At 43.7% G+C, this 22,910-nt stretch overlaps 1 protein-coding gene across 8 annotated transcripts in view; it reads right to left on the bottom strand.

Annotated features, from left to right (window-relative positions):
• Positions 1–22,910, bottom strand: part of NEDD4L (NEDD4 like E3 ubiquitin protein ligase) — a 311,088-nt gene that overhangs the window by 25,266 nt on the left and 262,912 nt on the right. For 5 of the 8 annotated variants that reach the window (XM_079108668.1, XM_079108669.1, XM_079108663.1 and 2 more), the window contains 7 exons: positions 18,701–18,778; positions 17,318–17,372; positions 12,271–12,329; positions 5,715–5,780; positions 3,868–4,097; positions 2,256–2,377; positions 381–451 (listed from right to left, as the gene is read on the bottom strand). In XM_079108668.1, the coding sequence (XP_078964794.1) occupies positions 381–451; positions 2,256–2,377; positions 3,868–4,097; positions 5,715–5,780; positions 12,271–12,329; positions 17,318–17,372; positions 18,701–18,778 (681 nt within the window). Of the gene's footprint in view, positions 1–380; positions 452–2,255; positions 2,378–3,867; positions 4,098–5,714; positions 5,781–12,270; positions 12,330–17,166; positions 17,221–17,317; positions 17,373–18,700; positions 18,779–22,910 lie in introns of all 8 variants that reach the window. The other 3 variants (XM_079108662.1, XM_079108664.1, XM_079108666.1) reach the window with 1 other exon arrangement.

Genomic DNA, 22,910 nt, shown 5'->3' with positions numbered 1-22,910 from the left:
TGGCCCTGCCGCTACCATGTTTGTGAGGACAGGGGACAGAGGAGGACTCTCTAGGCATTCGGTGCTAGCAGGACGGAAGCCGGGCTACAGTGAGGCCTCCAGATGCCCCCTAGATGCAATTTGTCCCCACAAGTCCTTGCCAAGTAAACAGGGGTAACTGGGATTTTGGTGCATGTACCCTAAGTACTGCGACTCCAGGAGAGTGAACAGGGATTTATTATAGAAAGTAGGGAGATCAATTAATTTCTAACAACTAACTATTCCCTGTTGCTCACACTGAACGACGGCACCCGTAGCAATCACTGTGACTTTGCACACCGTCTCCAACACCTGTCCACAAGGCCCTGATTTGGCTGGCATGATGGTCTGCGTTTACTCACCACAGATTCCATGTCATTCAGAGTTATCTGCTTTCCCAACATCATCTTATAAAATGGTCGAATGAAGAAACCTAAAATACAGCAAAAACTGAGTTTAGTTTCAAGTCCTTGATGCTGCTGTACACCAGAGCATGAAATAAAAGATTAACCTGCTTTCAAGGTGAGTGGGACCAGGACAGAATAATCAGGGGCCTCTAGAGTAACCAGGAGCCAGCAGAGGAGGGCCTGGGAAGGCGGGTGAGAGGAAGAAGTCGACGTCCCAACAGACATGGTGTAAGAGAGGGCTGGAACAGCTTCTGGGGGCCACCAGTGAGCCCCAAGTCAAGCAGGAGGGTGCATGCAAATGAGGCACACGACAGAGGAACCAATGGGGACACATCAGCTGTTGGTCAGGGTGGAAAGGCATGGTGTCCCAGGGGGGACAGGCCGGAGAAGGGGCTGGGCAGTTACGGCCTGCGTGGGGCTGGAGGGAAGGGCTGCTCCCTGGGACCAGTGGAAAGTCACCGAAAAGCCAGGAAAACCCCACGTCTTTCAGTGCTATTGCTCAGGCAGTGACGGCAGAAAACCCGAGAAGTGAGGAAGCTGGGTCCGCACGCTATTCCCTACAGGAGGGCTGGGGCCTTAGGGAAGCCGCGGCAGAGGGCGTGACTCTCCCACCACGGAGACATGTCCCCGCAGGAACCTCCACAAAGGAAGGAGCATCACATGCCCCCTCAAGTGGCCCCGGCCCATCCTTGCTTCACCCACACCCCAGTGCCTGCAGCACAGGCCAGTGTGCCCTGCTGTGGCACGGACCTAGGACTGCAGACTCCAGGGTACTCTGGTCAGATTAAAGGACAAAGCCCATGGCAGGGGCAGTAGACAGATGTGTAGAATATGCTCTGCTGACAGGCACATGCATTTTAAGACACAGAGGCCCTGATGATCATGCACGTCTGTGGACACTGTGGCTGTTCCTGACATAAGTTGTCACTCCCACTTGCCCAAAATCTATCATTGCGATTTTTTAAAAAAATTTTCCTCGCTAAAATAGGTATTCACTGAGGTCAGGATCAAAATTAGCTAGCAATTAACAGTATAAATATATTATAGGATATATCAATTATTTATTGGAATACAATTAGCATGATTCCCCAGGAAACAGCTCTCTTGACAGTAACTGAAATGTCAATCTCTAGTCTTACCATCTTTCATTTTCAACCATTCCACACCTGAGTTCTTAAAAAAAAAATATTTCTAGTGATTTTTCCCCACTGATGATTTCTGCAGTGGCCTCTTATGAGCACTTTTGAAATGAAACCTGTATGACAAGCCAAAGCCAGGCAGGGGGTCTGACCTCTAATGTCTCTAAGGTATTTTGAAATTCTCCTGTGATTTACATATCTAAATAGGATGAAGTTATTTTGTGTCATCTGTCTCAGTAGGGGCTCTGGGGTAATAATATTACTTTGAAATTATTTAGTCCTTTCACATTAAAAAATAATTCTGGGGACAAATGGAATAATGGCAGGATATTGATGGATTAGATCATTTTAATTAACTTTTCAATTAGCTTTTCCATCTGTCACCAAATCGAGCTCTCACCAAAGAATACTTAGTCTGGCAAACATTCAAGTTGCATAAGAACAGAATGATCTGTGCTTTGCACTTAAGTTAAAAAATAATTTTTAAGCTGTATGGAGACACTTTGTCTTCAGTGTCCAAGATGACCCCGGAGAAAGATCCCTATTATGGGTGACATATAAAAATTATCCACTGCATTAATGAGAAATGGTGAAGCTTTTACTTGTGATCTGGGATGTGAAAGATACCCAAAACAGAACCACTAACAGCATGGCCCTATTTTTAGGACTTCCAGCTTTCTTAATAACTCACCGTCTAGGAGTTTCCCGTGAAATACTGCCAGGCCAGCAACTCTTCCGATAAAAGTGAAATAGGACAAATGATCTTCGTTACAGAGGCCTGAATTGGGATTGATCTGAAGTGTGTAGTTGTCCCTTTGGGGGAAGAAAAGAGAGCAGTGAGGCCCATTTTTAAAAAGAAATCCAGGAAACTGAATTTTCTTTGCCACTTGTCATTCATTCAGCGTGTGCAAATGTCCTGCGCCAAGTGGGAAAAGGTGCGGTCGAGAGGCAGTGACTTGGCGTCCAGGGAGCCCTGTGCGTGCCCAGCCACTGAGGCCTGCTCCTGCTGACCTGCAACCATGCAGAGTCAATCTCCAGAAACTGCTGATGTGTGCCTGTGTGGATTCCTGAGGTTTAGCAAGCATCTGGAGAAGATGAGAGATGGACCACGCCATGAAGGGGCTGGGCAGGGCCTGTGGCATCGGCTCCATGATGGAGGTTAACTTCTTCCAGAGGCTGAGATTTCTTTCCTTCAGGGCCCACACTTGGTTTATATGACCATCACTCAGCCCTGAAGAGCCCTCAAGGGCACTGGGAACAGACCCGAGTAGCTCAACAAGGCAAACCTCCAGATGACGGACGGACCCAGTGGTCCTGCTTTGGTCTCGCGATGATGAGGATCAGTGTTTTTCAAACTGGACTGCAGAGACAGGTCCCTCCAGGGGGCATCTTGGAGAATGTGGGTGAGAGGTGAGGATCTTGCCTCCTATCCTGCCCTCCACTTCAATGGTTTCTATCTGTTTTACACAACGTGCTTTTTCATGGACTCAGTAACCACCACCATCACCACTGGGCAATTCTTGGCTAGATCAACCAAGAAGGATGTACTGAGGCTATCTTCTAAATGAGCCCCCACGTGACAGGTGGCAGGAGGAAGCAGCAGTAGAACATGTTTCCCTAAAAGCCCAGGGCTGAGGCTCAATGCCTCTTGGAAAGGGCCATCACTATTCTATCAGAGCTTATGTCAGTCTTAGACTTTCAAGGTTCCTCAGCCTGGAGAGAAATGGTTGGCCTTACTAGGAGCCAACGTTTGACTATTGAGAAAGCAACTCAATCTGCCTCAGTTTTCCAAGTCTGGCAGAGACAAAATCCTAATGCCAGGAGCAGCCTGGTTCTTGGTTTACAGGACCAGGGTAGGGTCCTTTGTGTCCCAAAGTATGGGTCCTCAAAGTCTTCATGATTTGCCTTTACATGTGTGACTTCAGAGACTGTTCTTGTTCATGTAATGACACTTTCTGAATTCTGACTCTAATGACTTCTCCTCTCGAATTAATGGGACATTACGAATGAAGATTGCCTCTCATTCCTTACCATAAATACCCAAAGCATTTTCGATTTCAATTCCGGGAACCCAACAGACAAGGGAAGAATGAGTTTTAGGTGTTCACGGAGTACATTATTTCACCAGGTGGAGTCAGAACCTGATGCAGACTCACAGGGGATGGAGGGATGGGCAGGGAGGGAAGTGGGTGGCATTGATTCACTTCAAACGAGTGAGTTGCTTGTTCTCCCATTGAGTTTAAATTCATTCGGGATAAAACCATTTCTGTGGGGCACTCATTCTGAATGTACTCCATACTTACGTTGCAGAGTACTCAAAGAGACCGTAGTAGGGGTTGAACATCTCTTTGGACAGCAAGAAGAACCATTCTCTGGCCACGCCCCCATAGTCCAGACCCTTCTCTGATTCAAATTCAATCCACAGTCTAGCTTTTAGGACATCTGGTCTTTTCACAGACATGATTCTCCGGTAGGACTCTTCAAATATGTTGTTTCTGTGTAGTTTCATTTCAAACCTATTTGGAATATCAGCCTGCACAAAAGAAAAAAAGAAAAAGAAAAGCTTAGGACCATACAGTAAATAGGCACCTTGCTTTCTCAGAAAAAAACAAAAGGGAGAAGTGATGGCAGGCTGCAAATAAATGTGCAGGGATGAATGGTTCCCGCTGAGATTCTCTGCTTTATGGATTCCCCCTCCCACAGACAGAAATCCTCAGTGGGTCAAGATGGGGTACAAAGGGCATCCACTTGCAGCTGGCTCAGACCAAGTCAGCCATGCGCGCTGTAGAAGAAAACCTGCTGAGCACAAGGGGATCATCTCCACCCCCTGGACAAACAGGGTGGGCCCTTCTCTGCACTGGACAGTGAAATAGCAGCTCCATGTATGGTTTCAATCAAGGACAGAGACTTTAGCCCAGGTAATCAAAACCTACAAATAACCCCCACCTGACCAGGCTGGGACCATTTGCATATGTGATAGGGACCACAGGTGGCAGGTATGATCCATGAGGCCTGTGAGTTCATTTATCACAGGGAGTTCAACTCTGATTCGGGTCAGGTTTGGAGGGAGCATCTCAGAGGGCTGTGAGAACGGTCTCCTAGAGGATGAGGTCCAGGGCTGGCCTTGCCCTGAGAAGGTGGCTGAGCAGAGCACAGCAGCCTAAGTGTCAGACTGAGCCAAAGTCCGCTACTGGAGGACACACAGGGACTCACCAAGGAACACTGCAAACTTATGTGTTCAAATTTGAGCCCTGAAGGACAAAGAGTCGTTTGGAAAATAGGTATTGGTGAGGCACTTGAACTAAGGACAGAGGGGATTGGCACAGAGTGCAAGGCATCTGTGCCCCATCCCAGTGGATGCCCAGAGCTCCAGGCATCACCTGGGAGCAGGGCACAGGGAGAGGAGGACAGACCTGGCAAACTGCGTGAGCTGGGCCATGGCTGACTCCTTTCCCAGAGATGTCACAACTGTCACCAAGCCAGCCAAGGAGAAAACTAAGACCGGAACTGGAGAGGTACCATGGCAGCTAGCACAGGAGGCACAGCTGGAAGGACTTGGGGTGATGGGTCAAAAAGTAAGCAGCACTGTAATTTTCAGCCCTGCCTATAAAAACCTTATGGAGTTTCTGGGTTGTAAACTGCCACCGAGAACCACAATAAAAAAAAAAAAAAATTACGCTAAGGGCTGCCAAGTATTGTAATTATTTGTCACACAATTTATACTGAAATATAAATGTTAATAGTTAAAACTATACTTCTGAATTTAAAGGGAAGGACTTGAACACTTTCCAATCCTGGATGTAGGTTGTCTGAAACATGACAACCATAGGGACTGAATGGGCTTCCCCAGGTTTTATGACGGCTGTCCTGAATTATTTTCCATCCCACAAAAATAACTTCTATCTTTTTAGGTATTACATAAGAAATTACCCACCAGGTGATTTGATATGTAATACTGAGTCAATTTTCACTTACCGTTTCTGTTAAAAAGAAAATTCAGATTGAAGATCCAGGTGGATCAAAGTGCAGTGCAAAAAGGAAGGTAATATTTTTAGTATACACGTAAAAGCAACAATTGGGGTATTCTGGGTAACTCTGGCAGCTCACAAACCACCTAAACACAGCATTTTGAGAAGAGACGATTACTCACGGGTTTCTTTAATTTCTTCCGAAAGTAGTCATATTTCTGCTTAAATTCTCTGGAGTATGGAACAGCCTGGAAGATAAATTTATAAATATAGACAATGCAAGCAATCTGCTTGAAATGTATGAATACTGAGCCAACATTCAAAGAGTTCCATGAATCACAAACCTTAAGTACTCACTTGCAGTTATTTTCCATAGAAAATTTATATGTGTCTACACAGCAGGTGGGAAAAGTCCTAGAACTGATTAGGGCTAATGGGCAGAGAACGGGGTTTTCACCCCTGAAAACAACCATCTTCATGGTCAAGAAATCATTTAGGGTGTGCTGCACAAACTAAATATGCTTTCTATGTAATTTTCATCAGAAATACACACACACACACATATGTATTTCCCTCTATAGTTAAGAGTTATTGGCCTTGATGGTTTAACATATAATTCAAAACGACCTATATTGGGTGTTTTGAAAAGTCTATCCATGGTTTACAATGTCTGGGGGAAAAACCACGAGCAGAAAGGAGTGAATTAACACCCTTGGTGAGAAACATAGTCAGGCAGATGGTGCTCTGGGAAGACCTTCCCGGGGAGTCACCAGGGGTGCCCCTTACTACTCTGGGCTCCTGGACAAGGATTTCTTTAAACCTCAAATGCCTTCTCTGTGAAGCACAGTGATGGAGCCACAGCAGTGGGCTTGGCATCTGACTGGCTGTAACCATTCAAAAGTTCTGGTGTCTCCTCAGGCAGAGTGATAACATTTTTATGCAGCCATTTACATAGCCTTTATTTGCTATGCTGTAAAGCAGCTTAGAGGCAGAGCCCTGACTGGGCTATTGAAAAGGTTTACAGGTTTATTTTTTATTTACTTATTTTTTTATGAAGCAGAACAGACTGGCTTCTGCATACATACAGACACCCCAGCACCTGCCTCACAAGCAGTAATTCACACCTTTTTAGTGAACAGTGTGGATCTAGGCAAAGAATACTTATGCTGATATCATTTAAGACCAAGTTAATAAAATATACCAAACCTCAGAAAAACGTTTCCAGGCTCCACCCTGACACCTTGTGTCATGCTTATTCTTGACCATAAAGAGAGAAAATGAGGAGCAAAAAGACTGAGCCACAACCTAGCCTTCAGGTATGACCCCTGACTCTTACCAACATGTGGAGCCCACTGATGTACAGACAATGATATAATGTTCTTACACTAACAAAGAGATGGTTTTCTCTGCCCTACCAACACTACACTCCATCACAAATTAGTCTTGTATCACTTTTTTGGTGGTTCACTTGTTCATTCATTCAACAGACATTTCCTGAGTACTACTCTGTGCAAGGTGTGTAGGTCACTAAGCGCTAAGGAAATAAAGGCACATAATGCAAAGGTCCTTTTTCAGTTCCCAGTTAACTTGAGGTAACAAGCTGTTGGGGGCAACAGGCAGGTGTCCTGAGGGAGAAAACCATCCATCCATCCAGGGCAGAATTCTGTTGTATGTGACGTGGTCAGGAAGGGCAGCTCGAGGGAGCTCTGAGCAAAAGGGGCAGACCAGAGACTGAGCACCAAGTCACAAGGAGGGTAAGCCTTTGGTTAATGCCTTCGTCTAGGACTGAGACTGAGGGGAATTAAATTGAAGACATGACTTCTTTCCATTCTCTAAGGACAGGCTTAGAAGACCTGAATTTTAAGGAGACTTCACTACCAGCTGGTTCTGTGACATTCTCTGCTGAGGAATTTCTTCACGGTTAAGCAGAAGGATTTGATCAGATCAGCTTCAGGCTCTCCTATGTCCAAACGTCTGATCCCCAGCAATTATTTTTTTTGCCCCCTTCCCAAATGTTGAAAAAAGATTCAATATTCATCACTGTGTATAGAAGCTAAATGGCCTTTAAAAGGTGACACATTTCCCAAGGAACAGATTTCAAAATGCTGGCCCCAATATTCTCCTGATACCCATTCTCGTGTCTGCCTTGTAACCAGGCAGGTGCTGACTAGCTGTGGGTGGGAATAGGAAGCTGAGATATTCCTAGTCTTTCTTCTGGGGAACAGTGCAAGAAAGGTGGACACACATCATTCTCCTCCAGTGCTAACTGTCGGTCCCTTGAGGGTAGCTCTCATGGGGGAGGAAATCTCCTGAAAGGTTCCAGCTGCGTACCAGGACAGAGGGCCAGATGCTGCAGCTTCTGAAGAGAATTACATGTATGTTTCTTGCATCAGACACACCAAATTATTTGTTCTCTCTTGAAAATCTGGCATCTCATTTTCTTGCATACCATTTAACTTGTAAAATACACCTATGTGAAAAACTGACATGCTTGTGAGTTTAGCCCTTTGGCTCTGCCTTGAATGTGTTCTTTTCTTTGTAGTGTGAAACCTAGCTTGTTGCGCAGGACAGTTCTCAGTATTTTGTGTCATCCTATTCTGGGTGATGCTGGGACAGAAGGACTTGTGGAGATACTGATGACGCCAGCACCCAGGGGCTCCAGGCTTCATGCTGACATTTGCGGGAACTGGCAACAACATGATTAGCTTTCTGAGCTTCTGATAAGCTGGTGAGAACACCTGCCCTGCCTCCCTGAGGACATGGCTGATAAAGTCCTCAGAAAGGTGAAAAGAGATACACAAGCCTGAGATGCTCTTCCTTCTAGCAGCATGCAGGGACAGGACTTAACAGCTGCTACTGATGGTGACGTATCAGAGGGAGCGCATGCCAATCTTCAGTACTGCCACACACTGAGCCACTGCAGAAAGGGTCTCTCGTCAACAGACAAATGTGTATAAATGCTGGATCAATTTGGAGCTAAGATTTGGGGAAAAGAGAGAGTATAGGTATCCCATTAGCAGTAGGACGCAGAGGAAAAAGCAGTCACTGGACCCAGACACAGGTGTTCGTGTTAAGATGTTCATCTTGTCCCACAGGGACACATAACTTTGTCAACAGTCTATATGTTCCAGGGGGCCAGAGCAGAGTTCTAAAAGGGGGAAAGAAAATTACCTACTGGCCCAGAGACACTGTATGAGGCTATCTATCTAGAACCACAAATGGGAGAAAAACCAGAAGGAACAGGCCTGTAATAAATCCATACTCCAAAGCTGTTATGAAGTTCAGTTATCCTAATCGAGTGGCATAGACTCAGCCTAACAAGTTGACTATAAAGACAGGCTGGGATTTATAAAAGTCCCCTAGAAAGAAAATGAAGATGAGAGCGTGCACGCGCACGCACGCACACACACACACACACACACACACACACACACACACCCCAGGCAATAATCTACCATTAAGGAGAATACACAGACAACAAGTAGGAGATTTAATGCCTCAGGACCAGAGATAATAGAATAACCCGAAAGGGGATATTAAATCAGTGTTTTTAAAATGATAAAAAAGATAAAAGAATTAAAAAAGCAAAATTTAGAAGATCATTAAATAGAACAATTAAACACAGTCACTAATAGATACAACGAACAGATAAAGAATGGATTCTACAAAAAGCTTAAGAAAGGACTCACTGGGAGAACTAAGTAATAACTCACAATATGGCAGAGTGGGGGAGGGACAGGGGAGGGAGAGAGAACATGAGAGTACAAGTGAGAGAATGTGAAAGTTAAGGGAGGAGAAAGACAATATGTAGGCAAACCAAAGGCCCAATCAGGAGTTATAAAAACACAGACTCTGAGCTGGGTGTGGTGGCACACACCAGCTACTCAGAAGGCTGAGGCAGGAGGATCACAAGGACAAGGACAGCCTCAGCAACTTAGCAAGACCCTGATTCTTAGCACTGCCCCAAACACACAGAGGATGAAAATAATGCAGTATGTGAAGAAACAACAGCTGAGAATTTTCTGGAAGAGAGAAGACATGATTCCCCATGTTGAAAAATCTCGAGTCCAAGGCAGGATAAACAAAGAGAAATACACACATACATGCATCATAGTGACATTGAAGGACACCAGAGACAGAAAAAATTTTAAATTACCCAAGAACAGAGCTATTTACCCACGTAGATGTGGCAGATTGACAACACACATCTCATCATCAGTTATGGAAGTCAGAAGACAAGCAGGAATATCTCCAAACAGTACTGATATAACTGGCTGAACTTAATCTTGAGAGAGGGCCAACCAGACATTCAGATGGAAGACCAAGAGATCACCACTCAGGCTCACTGGTGGTGCTGCTGGGCAGAGGTTCTCAACTTGCGTGGGAATCAGCAGCCCAAGGAGGACTTGGTAAGACAGACTGCTGTCCCCTCCCCGAGTGGCTGATTCAATGGATCTGGGGTGGGATCTGCAAACATGCATTTCCAGAAAGTTCCCAGAAGAGGCCTGCAGACCACACAGTGAGAACCATGAGTGTACTGTGTACTTCATGAAGACAACCTGGGAAAAAAATGGACGCAAGAGCCAACTGTGGGTCAAGAAATTTGTTTACACATAGGCAAAAATGAAATAAACAGTGACTATTGGGGAAAAAGACAAAATATTAATGACTATTTGGAAAGTTTAGAAACAAGAGGTCTTTTAATTCCAGCCAATGAATGACAACATGGTAAATGGAAGTGGGAAAGAATGGCATGAACGTTCTCTGAGGTCCTGACTGTGCACAGGAGGACAGGAGAGAGTGGTTAGCTTAGACCTTCAGCTACGTATGTCGATCAAGAATTTTAATGTGAGGACTGAAAGAATAGAAAGTACAGCACACAGAGAAAAGAAAGCAGAAAGTACTCTAATCATTTAGCAAGGAAGGAGAAGAAGACACTGCAAGAGACAGAAAAGATACACCCAGCAAACACTAACGAAGAGAAAAAGTGAGTGTAATTACCAAGTATCAAACCTGACGCAGCAACAATCACTATGGAGATTTTGATCCAAGTCTTGAGTGGATCAGATAATGAGGAAAAATAGACAGTAAGGATCTGGATAATTTGAACACCACGAGCTGGACCTAATGCATACATCAAGATCTCTACATCCAATGAGACATAATACATATTTCTTAAAAACAAAAAAATTTACAAAAAAATGACTAAACTTCCATTAAGTTTCAAATACCTAACTATTCCCTTAGCAATGCAATCCAATTAGAAATAAGAGGTGGATAGGCAAAACCCCTCTCCTACATGCTGAAAAACAGATTCTAAATAATTTACAGAATCAAGGAGAAAAATCGTATGAAAACTGCCCAATATTTAGAACTGAATGATAAAACCAAATGTCTACCTTAAGTTGATAATTACCTAAATACACATACTTCTACTGAAAGCAGTATCACTAATAACAATAAAAAAGCAAGAATGCCTCCTTTATTAACAGAAAACAGAAAGAATGGAGATCTTGCTTGGGAGTAATCCCCTGACTTTATAATGCTAAATAATTTTCATGGGTAATGAATAAAGACTAGGAGTGTTCTGAGTAAAGGCAGATGACTGATAAATGCTAAGAAGTAGTTGGTTCATATGATAATGTCGAAGTTTCCATCTTCTGCCACTCACTCAACAGCACTGTTTCTTGAATTTGCCTTGTTTCTAATGATGGAGAAGGGAAATACCATTCTAACAATTAATTTTAACTGTGAATATGTGAAAAAAGAAGCCATCAAAGCAAGGCAGTGTTTTTTAGGCTACAGAGAAAACAAAGGAGCTGACTGTTTTGGGGGGCATTCTTTAGAGGGAACAGTACCAAAATAGCTGAACAAATACAACAAAGAAATTTACAAAAAGGCCAGAGGAGTCAGGTACAGTGGCACAAGCCTGAAATTCCAGTGACTTGGGAGGCTGAGGCAGGAGGATCATCAGTTTGAGGTCACCCATAGCAACTAGCGAGGCTCTACTTCACTTAGGGAGACTCTGTGTCAAAATAAAAAGGGCTGGGGATGTGGTAAAGCACCCTCGGGTTCAATCCACAGTACAATCAATAGATCAATCAATAAAAGCCAGAGACTGTCAGTCATCAATGCACATTGGCAGTGCAGCGTCTTTTAAGTTTTCAGATGAACGTATCTTCATCATTTAAAACATAATCTGAACTGAATCAGATTAAAGCCACGAAATTAGTCTTTCAGGCATCCCGTGAGAAAGTGAGTGAGTCAGCAGAGTTAAAGATCCTTAAATGCCCGTTCCTCAAGGTGGCAATGACCTCATCCAAATGTCAACAGATTTTTAAAAGTTGGGAGAGATTTAAATTTATGAGTGCACATTTACTAACCTTGGCCTAAAGAAATCACAATGCTCTACAAAATAAAGGACTTGGTTTCGTATCTTAGGAGGAAGAAGGGAGAAAATCTTAGTTACACTTTTAATCCACCCTTTTACAAAGGAGAAGAAAAAAATGCTTTGTTCTGCTACCATTATCAAACCATTTTCTTTTCCTTCATAATGACCATCCAATAAAAAGGCACATGTAGCTGGACCCCACCTGGAAACTTTGGTGAAGAGGAAGGAGCAGAGTGCTAAACAATTCAATTACCCCAGTGCCCCAGCAGTAAGGTCACACACGTGAGATGCAGAGATAGAGGAAACCAAAAGCTTATGTCAAAGGATCAGAGCTTGTGAATACTGACCGGGCCAGTGATGGCTGGGTTCTGCAGTCTTGGGTCTTCCCACTGAGTAATTTTGCTATCTGAAAATGTTAAAGAAAAAAAAAAAAAAGTCAGGACATTAGTTCAAGTCTCTTTTATGTAAAGGATGTTTTAGAAAGAACCATTTCTGGATTCTTCCAATGTTGTCCAGTGCCTTACACAGACCCCTCCCAAGGGTAATGACTTAGTATTTTAGGGTTAGAAGGTAACCACTCTATGTGGAAATTCCTCTCATACTGTTTAGTTAAAAATACTCAATTGAAAATGCACAACTAAAGTAAAACCATCTTTCTGCATTGTTTTTGGCAAGCAATCTGCTGCAATTTCAATTATAAACCCCTGTTCTTCCAAGGATTTATAACTTGATCTTGATTTTCATTTAATTGAAAAAAGGCATAAAAAGTTCTAGTTCCCTAGAAGGTTCACAAACACACATGACTTTTTTTCTCATTTCAAATGTTTTTTTATTTGCTTATGGTATTGAAAAACTGCTTTCAATTAGGAATCCTGCATTGAACAAATATAATCCATTACATGCGTCACTCACACGCACACAAAAACCAAGGCAGCTAAGGCAGTTCAAAAAAAGTGAGTATTAGAGACAGCCCAGGAAGACTCCAGAGGAAGGTTCCCTTTTGGCCATGTTGGCAAGGGCAGTTTCTTTCTTCCAAATGAGTCCACACTACCTACAGAACCACTGGTCTAGGGGATTTGTGACTGTGCCTAATTAAGGACTTTTGGGATTCCTGGTGTGTGCTACAGGGAAAGGGTGGGCTGGGGATGCTGGGTCCTCTAAGTTGGTCAGAGGCGGGTGGCAGTGGTGAGGAACCCAGTGTGCACCTACCCTGGAGGTGGCTGAGAGCGCCCCATGCACTCAGTGTTAATGATTGTACCAGGAATTTCTAAAAGTCTGATATTATTATTATTTTAATGAAAGCAGAGGTAAAGTTAAAAAAAAAAAAAAAAAAAAAAAAAAAAGGAGCTCCCAGGGCTCATAACTATTTTAGAATCCTTATTTTGCTTTCATGCTGGCATAAAAATTGCATGAAAAGTCTAATCGGTTTTAGAGTACCCTAATGGAAGCAAAAGACATTGTTGTGTCCCTTGCCTTGAAAACAGAAGACTTTGAAAAGTAAAAGTTGCTCTTGTGATGGAAAACAAGAGAAAATAAAACCAAAGAAAGCACACAGCATACAGGAGAGTTGGTGCCTTAAAATACCAACTTGGATTTTAACTGTTTCAACTAGATCGTGTCATGAAATAAAAAAAAAAAAAAAAAAAAAAAGAATTGGCAATTGCCAGTATGTGAGGATTCCCAGAACTGCCTACCGTACCTGAACAGCAAGCTCCATCCTGGATATAACACCTGGCCTCCCCCAGGGGCCTCCACTTGACTCTGTCCAAACAGAACAGCTCAGTACTCTGCACCCAAAACTGCCACATAATCCTATGCTCCAGATGAGCAGGTTCACAGTCCACTGGTGGATCAAACCAGGAACCTGGCCACAACCCCACCCGACCCCCTGGTGGTCATGGAACTGTCCCCATCTCTCTCTTTAAGGGTTCCTGCTGGGGCATTCATATTTTTTCTGGACTGTTCTATTCTCTTGGCTCCCCTGGCTATGGTCTTAATTGCCCTGTTCAAATCTTCCTCTACTGCTCTGCCAAAAACGCTTTCCAAAGAACATATCTGATCATGGTCACTCGCCTCTGGAAAAGCTCTCTGGAGCTCCCCACTGCTGGCAGAATGAACCTGAGTCCCCACACCTGGCAGACACCTGCGCTGGCCTCCTCTGTGCACAGCCGGGAGTGGGGGGGGGGGGGGGAGAAGCTGCACTTCTCCAAACACAGCACACCTGCCTGTAGCCACATACCTGCAAGAGTCTCACCTGCCCAGAACAGCTGCTCTCCCCCACGCCTGCCAGGCTCAGTTCCCTCTATGGGAAGAACCTGTCTGAAAGGAACCTATTCCCTCCAGGCCTCTCCAGCTCCCTCCACCTGCACCCAAACAGCAACTGTTCCTGCTACACCAAGACATGCCTTGGTGCTCCCTGCTGGGCATGCACCCCCGGAGGGCAGGGGCTGGGTTATTCATCTCCATGGCCTGCTTTCCACCACAGAACAGAGGTCCAGTATGTAAGAGGGAATTCATCTGTGATCCCTGTAATGACTGAACAAAGTTGGTGGTGAAACAAACCAAGTTCCCGTGTGGTTATGACAAATACTGATTTTGCAGCTACGTGTGGTTGATACAGGAACAAAGGGTTCAGTTCTGCAAGCTTTTGTTTAAAAGAACTTTTGAGTCTAAACTTGCTTTTCACCTTGGGGACATTAAATTTCAAATAAAAGGACAAGAAGGAAACAATGATGAGAATAAACTCAATCAATTTAGCTACTACTAACTGGTTTGATAAGACTGGCAGGAGAGAACAGAAGTGGAATCAAGGGAATTTTCTGACTTTTGTATTTAAGATATCGGTGACCAATTATTCTGGTCCTAAGAATAATATCCCTCCCAAGAGGGTCAGAGATTCTGCTTGATGTTGGGAACTATTTATTTGATAAATATCAACCCAATGAACCAAGGGATCTAAACCAAAGACCAGTACTGAACATTCACTGCTTCTGAAATTTAGTCCTTAAGGTTGAATAATCTTGAAAATGTCTAAGTTCTCAAGAAGAATTTATAAAGCAGAAAAATAATTAAATAACCTAATTATTTAAAGGACAAGTGTATTCATGTCTGTAACTCAATCCGTGTCCCAGCTCTGCAGAAGATGTCTCTGAACAACTTCTAAGATGACTGCTTTCACTGTAAAATGACCTATGTAGGGGCCTCATTTCTGTCCTGCAGGCACTGTAACGGTAACCAAATTTTGTTAGAAAATTGGAAAGAGAGGTTTCATGATGAGGATAAAGAAATGACATTGAATTGTTTTAAAGGCATGACCCTACCTTGTATCATTTTCCCTTAAGTAAATCATGGTGACTTAAGGAGCACTGTCAAAAATGTGGCATTAGAAGTTAACAGAATTCTTTAATACAGGACTTTTTCTTAAATGTGTTTTGGTCACCTAAGTTTTGCTTTAAGAGCAATTTTCAGTGTACTTGTGCAGAGGTAAAATAAAGTTTAATCTCCAAATCTCTGGATGTAAGTATGCTAGGGTAGCTTAGGTCCACCAGGCTCTAAGCTAGGCCTTACCCACATCACTTGATTCCCAGGAGTGAAGTGAGTGACAAGGACCATCTGAGAGGGGCATTGGAGCAGGTAGGGGACAGATCATCTGAAGCTGCTGCCTTCCACCTCCAGGGAGGGGGTGCAGGGCCGGCCAGGCACATGTGTGCCCATGGATGGCAACTTTCTGAGACCTTCACCTCTGACCTTCCATGAACCTGACTTCAGGTCGCCACTTATTAAGCACCTGCTGAATATATACAAGACCCAAGCGTGTCCCTGGGGAAACAGGCTGTGGTTTTGGTTTCCAAGGTACATGAGGGTGACCCTTTGCACTACAGCTGTTCTTGCTTCCAACTCCTGGTGGTGCATTAGGAACAGTCTCTAAGCTCTTTCCAGGTCACCAAGCTTCAGGTCATCAGCTCAGCAGGACATGCCTTAATGTGTGAAATGCTCTCTGTGGGTCACAGACCAGGCTGTTACCACTGAAGACCTTGTTTTAATAAAATGCTTAATATTTCTTTGAAAATTGAAATTATAATGCATAAAAAACTGAAAGGGAAATTGCTTTTTGTTTTTAGCAGGAAAAAGAGATGCAACCTCTTCTTTCCTTTAGCAAATTATCTCAGGAGTAAAATTATAAAAAAAAGTTGTATTGAGGGGAAAAGTGGGGTATGCATGTACATTTTAAAGCATTTATGGTAGAAAATTTATGTTCGTTGTGAAAATCTGCAAAGTATGCAATTCAGTATTTTTTTCTGATCAAAGACTGCAAGAACTAAACTTATGTGTACGCTGAAATATGATTTCAACTCAAGGGTAGCTCACCCCTCTAAATACAGGTAAGATTACTTCTGGTTTAATTCTAAATTAATGGGCCCCTTTCTTAATTCAGTTTCTAACCCCTCGAACCCATTACATGCAATGGGTCCCCTAGTATTATCGGGGAGAGGTATGAGGTCAGTGAGAGAGTGACAGGTCCTGCATGTATGAGGATTCCTTATGACCGCACTTCCCAGTAAGTAGCTCATCCATGCACCTTTGCGTAATGATGAAAACCTGGCAGACTTCCTGTTTGAGCTACATGAAAACAGGACCCCGCATACTACTAAACTACATACACGACTTGAACTTGAGATCTATTTGAAAGTCTTCTTTTTTAAATGCTCTTTTCAGAAAGTTTAAGGGCTATATAAATATGATCTCAGGAAGAACATGTCACCTCAAAATAAAATAATAAAAGTCGCACTGGCTAAAAGCAAACATTTATTAGTGTAACTTTTAGTTGAAATGAGAAACCACACGCTTATCCACAAGTGCTGGGGCAAGAGCCTTCAGCAATTCTACTACAACTTGGAGAAAGCAGCTGTACATGTATTAGTGTGGTGGGAGCAGGGGAACATGCCACGAATAGAAAATAAGGTCAGAAAAGGCATCTTGCCAAAGGCCTCTGAAGGCAGGGTTTTGAGAACTTACACGCAGCTAAAAGCACTGTTCACATACACATTTGTTTTGACTAAATCAACTTCTAATCTTATTTTCTATTTCCAGAATGTATTTATTAAAAGCGCAAATGTCAAGGGATCATCAACCAAAAAGAATTTTTTTTTAAATTAAAAAGAAAAGTTAATCGGGCACAAGATCAAATTGGGTAAAAGCTTAATAAGCTACTTTAAAGCAAACTTGGGGTGAAGGCACAGTACCGTACGAGGGCACTGAGTCTTGGGGGTCACTCTCTCCACATAACACCTGGCTGCCTGGACAAAGCGAAAGGACAAAGCTTTCACTATCACATTTGAATTACCCGCCCCCCTCTCCCCGGCAACACCTGTGTCCACAGCAGTGCCAACTTACTATGATCAATGTAAAATGTCCGCCCATCCAGGTGAATTCTTTCTTCCCAACCAGGCTAGCATCCGGGGAAGGTGGGGAGAGAGAGAATACAAACATCAGTCAGTGGCTCCAAAATCAGAGGCAACATTTGAAAACTACAGGGCCCTTTCTTACTCTTCTCTCCTTGGGTACATCTTTACATTGAGAATAAACTAAATACAAACTTTTCAGGTAAATTCCTGACCTCTAGCAACACGCCTATGTTCCACCATCTTAGATGCCTTGGTGGGGAGGTGCCATCTCCAAAGTCCAAGGGGGAAACCTCAGCATGCCACAGAAGAGTTGAGTTGGAAGAGCTCATTTAGTTAAATAAATACTGAGTACTTCGAGGAGGGGGAGGGAGGGCTAATATAAACACTTAGACACGGTGAATTCATTCATGTTATTAAGAGGCTGTGTCCTCTGCTGTGAACTCTCCCTGTCCAATCTGCATCACTAAAAGATTTGGATAATTTTTAAGATGAGGCTGGTACGTGTTCAACCTTCAATCTGTCTTGATTTACTATCTGAAACTCTGGAATCCAACAGATTCAGACAACGTACTTTCCAAACATTCTCCGGGCTCTCTCTGAACCCAGGGACCTAAACAGACATGGATGGGGAGGGATACTGTAGAGTCTAATGAGTACACATGGAATCTTAACTTCTGTAGCTTCAAATTTTGCCACACCAATTAGTAGAAAGGTTCTTATGCTTGGAAAACAATAACAAAGAAAAATCTCTCTTAAAAATAGTCTTGGCCTCCAAGCCCCGCCCTGATCCAAGCTTTCTTTGTCGAGGGCAGGCTGCTGAGGAGGATGTATGGGAAAAGTTTTACTCAGAATCCCATCTGGACCAAAGGGCTCCACTCCCTCAAAGAAAACTGGTAAAAAATTACACGTGTGAACAGTCACCAACGAGGGAGAAAACGTGAAATATCTGGAGGTTAAATGACACACAGACACTGCCTGGGATGGCTTATGGCTCTTTCTCCCATACCATTTTCTTTTTTTCCCCTTTTAGCTAAAACAGCAATATGGGTGGAACTCTCAGGCTGCGAAGTTGTAAAATAAAAGGATGCTGCCTCCATTGTCACCTGTAGTGAATTCCTCTTGCACAGCCTAGTTCACAGTCTAACTTCCACTAGTGGCTGGCAATTCAGAAACTTCTTCCCCAAGTACTGGTCCCACACCTGGAATGAACTAATGGAAACCCACCAAACGCTCAATCTTATTCAGAAATGCAGACCCATGGGACCCCAGGATGCCTGGAGGAGGAGACACCCTCAGGGCCTCTCCTCCTCCACCCTGGGTGGATAAATGAACAGGTGTCTCAGACAGTTTCTTGAGCCTCCAGTGTACTTACAGGAAGAGGGCCGAGGTCATTGGGGTTTAAAGATGCCTTTGACCGCATGTGCACTGGAAACTTCAGGCGTGGATCTTCCTGCAGGAAAAACGTAAAAGGTGGGCAGTGTTAAGAGGGACTCCCTGGAGTAGTTATGGGCTCTACTTTTCTCCAGTTGTTCATTCCAGATCAACCAGGTTGCCTGTGCATGTGCCATGGAGGGATCCCAGCTCTCTGCTCTGCATTGGAAGCCTGGCTGACCAGCTCTCAAGCAAGATTCTATTCTTCCTCCTTGTGCTTGGTGAAAGGAGAATAAGAACATTTAAATAAAAAGTTAATTATACCCCCAAGACTTTGGGAAGCCGAGGTGGGTGGGTTACAGCAGTGATTTACCTTGGAAGGTGCCAGTGGTGACCTGCTCTACTCCAGAGAGTGAGCGAACATGGTAAAAGGGGTACAGATGCCCCTGTGGATCCTGATGTGTGAGGAAAAGCAGTCCAGCAGGGCTGGCGCCCTCCACGCCTTCGCTGGCCTGCTGGGCAGTCCTGTGCTACTGCAGAGGCAGCCTGCTTCATCGGATGAGATCACAGGCCCCCGCTATGGAACTTTACCCAGATTCCCAACCGAGTTCTGCAGACTGGATTCTCATTCATGCCTTAATACAGAAGCTTACATGAGATTTTTCTTAAGGGATATGGTTCATGAGATACCACAGAGAACCAACAGAAGAGAAATGTGGACTCCAACATCTTGAACCATGATCTACAAAGAATAGCCAGATATACCATTTTGTCATACCCCTGGTGAAGAGGCTGGAAGCAAGGTCTTTGTTTATTTAAATGAGGAAACTAAGTGTTAGAACACTGACTTGCCCAAATATTATGCCTGGCATCTGGGAGTTGCCTGGTTAAAAGGTGATATATGCATAGACCCACTTAAAATGTGATGTAACTCAGAATCCATGGGGGTGGGTACTGGGGACTGAACCCAGGGATACTTTGGTGCTTTACTACTGAACTTCATCTCCAGCCATTTGTATTTTGAGACAGGGTCTTGCTAGGTTGCTGAAGCTGGCCTCAAACTTGGGATCCTCCTCCTTAAGCCTCCCAAGTCTGGGATTACAGGCATGAGCTACTATGCCAGCAGAGAATCCATGTCTTCACACTCAAAAGATTAGAAAACAAGTGCTAAAACCCACACTAATACAGTGTCAATCAGAGTAGCAACTCAAGATTAAAAAGCAAACTTTTGAGACATTTGACACTAGGTTCATTCAATTTTATCAAAGCCTTTGCTGCTGTCAAATTATTTAAAGGTTTTTCTGCTTCAGCAGTTTTCTGAGTCAACAATAAGCCATATTATCCCTGAATTGTAAGGAAGTGACAGGTTTGGGGAACTGGCAAGAATCAAGAGTTTTAAAAAAAAAAAAAAAAAAAAAAATCAACCACTGCTTTCTGTTAACTATAGCAAACTTCTAATTGAGGCAATAATCTTTTAATGATTTATTTCATTTGTAATAAATGCTGACCCTGAATCTAATATATTTTTTTAAAGGCTAAGAAGTGGCACAAAGTCCAGTATTCTATAGTACACTGGAACACAGGCAGAATAAACATATATGCTAAACAGATCTGGGACTTAGAAGGTCCAAGAAGTTGATAACCTGGTCAACTTTTGTGACTGGTCAACTGTAGACGGAGGAAAAACTTAAAGCACAGAACTTCACCAAAGCTGCCCAACTCTGTGTTGGACCAGGTAAAGTCACAGTTTCCAAGGACCCTTGGGTCCCATAGAGCCAATGACCACGCCAGGTATAGAGCCAGCCTGGCTCTTACACACAGGAGGTAGGGCTTCTGCATGCTGCACCAAGGCCAGTCATGCCTTAGAATCACACAAAGTCAACTGTGCAAGACAATCGGCTGGTGGTTGAGAGGCTGAGAGAGAGAATTAAGCAAAATGCAGAGGGCAGAGGACTGGAGTGGAACAAGAAATGTGATATAAGCTCAGTGTAACAGTCTGCTAAACTGGACTCGCATGGAAACCCAGGCTAATAGGATGTGAGGATCAGAGGCCCTGAGGGTCATATTATTTTATTATATCCCCAATAATCAAAATAATGGCAGCAGCTCTGAGGCTGTCTGGATATCACCACAAAGCTGCTCTCCCACTGAGGGCTGGGGGTGGTTAGGGACAGCTCCAGGGATGATAAGAAGATGGAATACTAATGAGCTTGAATGATATGAATACAAATGACTCAAGTATGCAGATACACTGGCTGTTCATCAGTAGTCCATGAGTCGTGGCTTCTTCAATTGTAAGTGTTTTCAAATGGAATGCAAAGGTCAGTATCTTCTTTGAAAACAGGATTTCCTAATTCTTAAAATTTAGATTTCCTAAATCTTAAAAATATGTGAGACAGGAGTCCTAGTTGGTTAAAAAAAAAAAAAAAAAAAAAAGAACAAAACAGAACAACTGTGTTTTTCCTTTATTCTTTCCTTCCTGGAAGAGACTGGCGATCAAGCCTAGCACAGTCATTTTTATTAGTTGGAACTTGGGTAGAAAACAAAGCTGAAACTTAACGAAGGTGTAATCTTTCTTGTTACAAAAATAAGCTGGAGCTTTGTGCCGTGAGAGGCCTGAATGTCCTGTTGTACCCGAACACTCTCTGAGCTGCTCCCTTAGCAGGGGGAATGGTCAGCGAGGCCACCTAGGCTCCTGTCTGCCACCTGATGGCCTCCAGCAGGCTGCTACCTGACCCAGGTGGAGACCAGGCCACCCTTTCCTGTTTTTTCTTTCTTTCTTTTCAAAATGGTCACGCATATTCCACATGAACTGCCAGCGGCCAGCTTCATCACCCGTGTGCAGGAATGGCTGTCAAACACCCGAGGTGCACACAGGGGAAGCACTGGCCTGAATCTTCTGCTGCTTCTGGTTGGTGCGAGAATCCACTGGGCCCGGCTGATGGGGGAAGAGGTTCTATTTCATTAGTATTAACTGTCCTACCAGCTTTTTTCTATCCTAATGTTCAAATCTAAGGGAGGCTGTGCTGTCCTCTTATATATTCTTTCAGAAAACAAACAAATCCCCAAACCAAAGTGAATCCGATTTTAAGTCAAAAAATCATCTTTTCTGTTCCCTGCCCCTCTGTCCTTTGTCAAAATGGACATGGAACTCTGAGTGTGTCTTCCACCCTGAGAATCTCCGGCTGGTCTCTGTTTAGAGATAACAGCTGCGACAGCACACCTGGGTTTAAGAAAAGAGGTGGCCACTTGGGGGATGTCCAGTTGTCCTCTCAAGAATTTTTAACAGCAGCAACTGGGACAAAATGTTGTTGTAACCAATTAACATTTTAAATGAGTAAATTTGTCAATAACAATTATCTGGGTAAAAAGGAGCAACTGGAAATTAAAACTGGGTTTCTTTCAGCAACGGTGGCAGCAATAAATAAAGCTCGTACTATTTAAAATAAAAACTGCCCAGCTGCAATTACACTGCAGTTGAGGCGTGAAAGGCTGTGAAAAGGTGAGGGATTTGATTACTAAGCTAGTTCAAATTACTAAAATCCTAGCTTATGTTGGCAAGTCACAGTGGCTCCATACCCTGAGCCATCTGCTTTTATAATATTTATCCCTGGTTCTGGAGCTCCGGTTTCTGGCTGAGGATATGAAATTATAGCAGCACTATAGGAAATGGGAGCACCAGCGGACAGCCAGGGTTCTGTGTCAGTGACAAAAAAGACCCAAATCCAATCTTCACGAGTCTGTTTTCCAAAGAGCTGCCTGTCTCTCATTCTCATCTGGCCCACAACCCTGTAATACTATCTTTAGACCAAAAGGTGAGTCAAACAAACCTCTGTGTCATTATATGCCTTAGAAGCAGTTATCAGTTTACCGAATGAATGTCATCAGATCTCAATGATAAGTGCTCTTGGCAGGTGAGTAAATTCCCCTCCTACAAAAGGGCAAGAGCTTTAAGAGCGGCTCTCACTGAAGGCTGTTTGGAAATGTGTGAGGCATTTTTAGTTATCAGTATTTTGGGAGTGGGTGACGGCAGCTATTAGCCCTTGGTGGCAGGAGCCAAGGATGTTAGACATCCCACAGCAGAAGGCACAGGCCTGCCCTGGGGCCAAGAATGCCCTCATGGGGACACACTGCACCAGTCTGCATGACTTTAGGGAGTGCCCTCAAGACCAGTCACCAAGGACTGGATTAACATCACATCACACACCAAG

This window comes from Sciurus vulgaris (genome assembly GCF_902686455.1).
Source record: "Sciurus vulgaris genome assembly, chromosome: 13".
Taxonomy (NCBI): Eukaryota; Metazoa; Chordata; class Mammalia; order Rodentia; family Sciuridae; genus Sciurus; species Sciurus vulgaris.
Note: the sequence above shows the minus strand (reverse complement) of the source record. Positions and strands in the feature narration are given on the sequence as shown.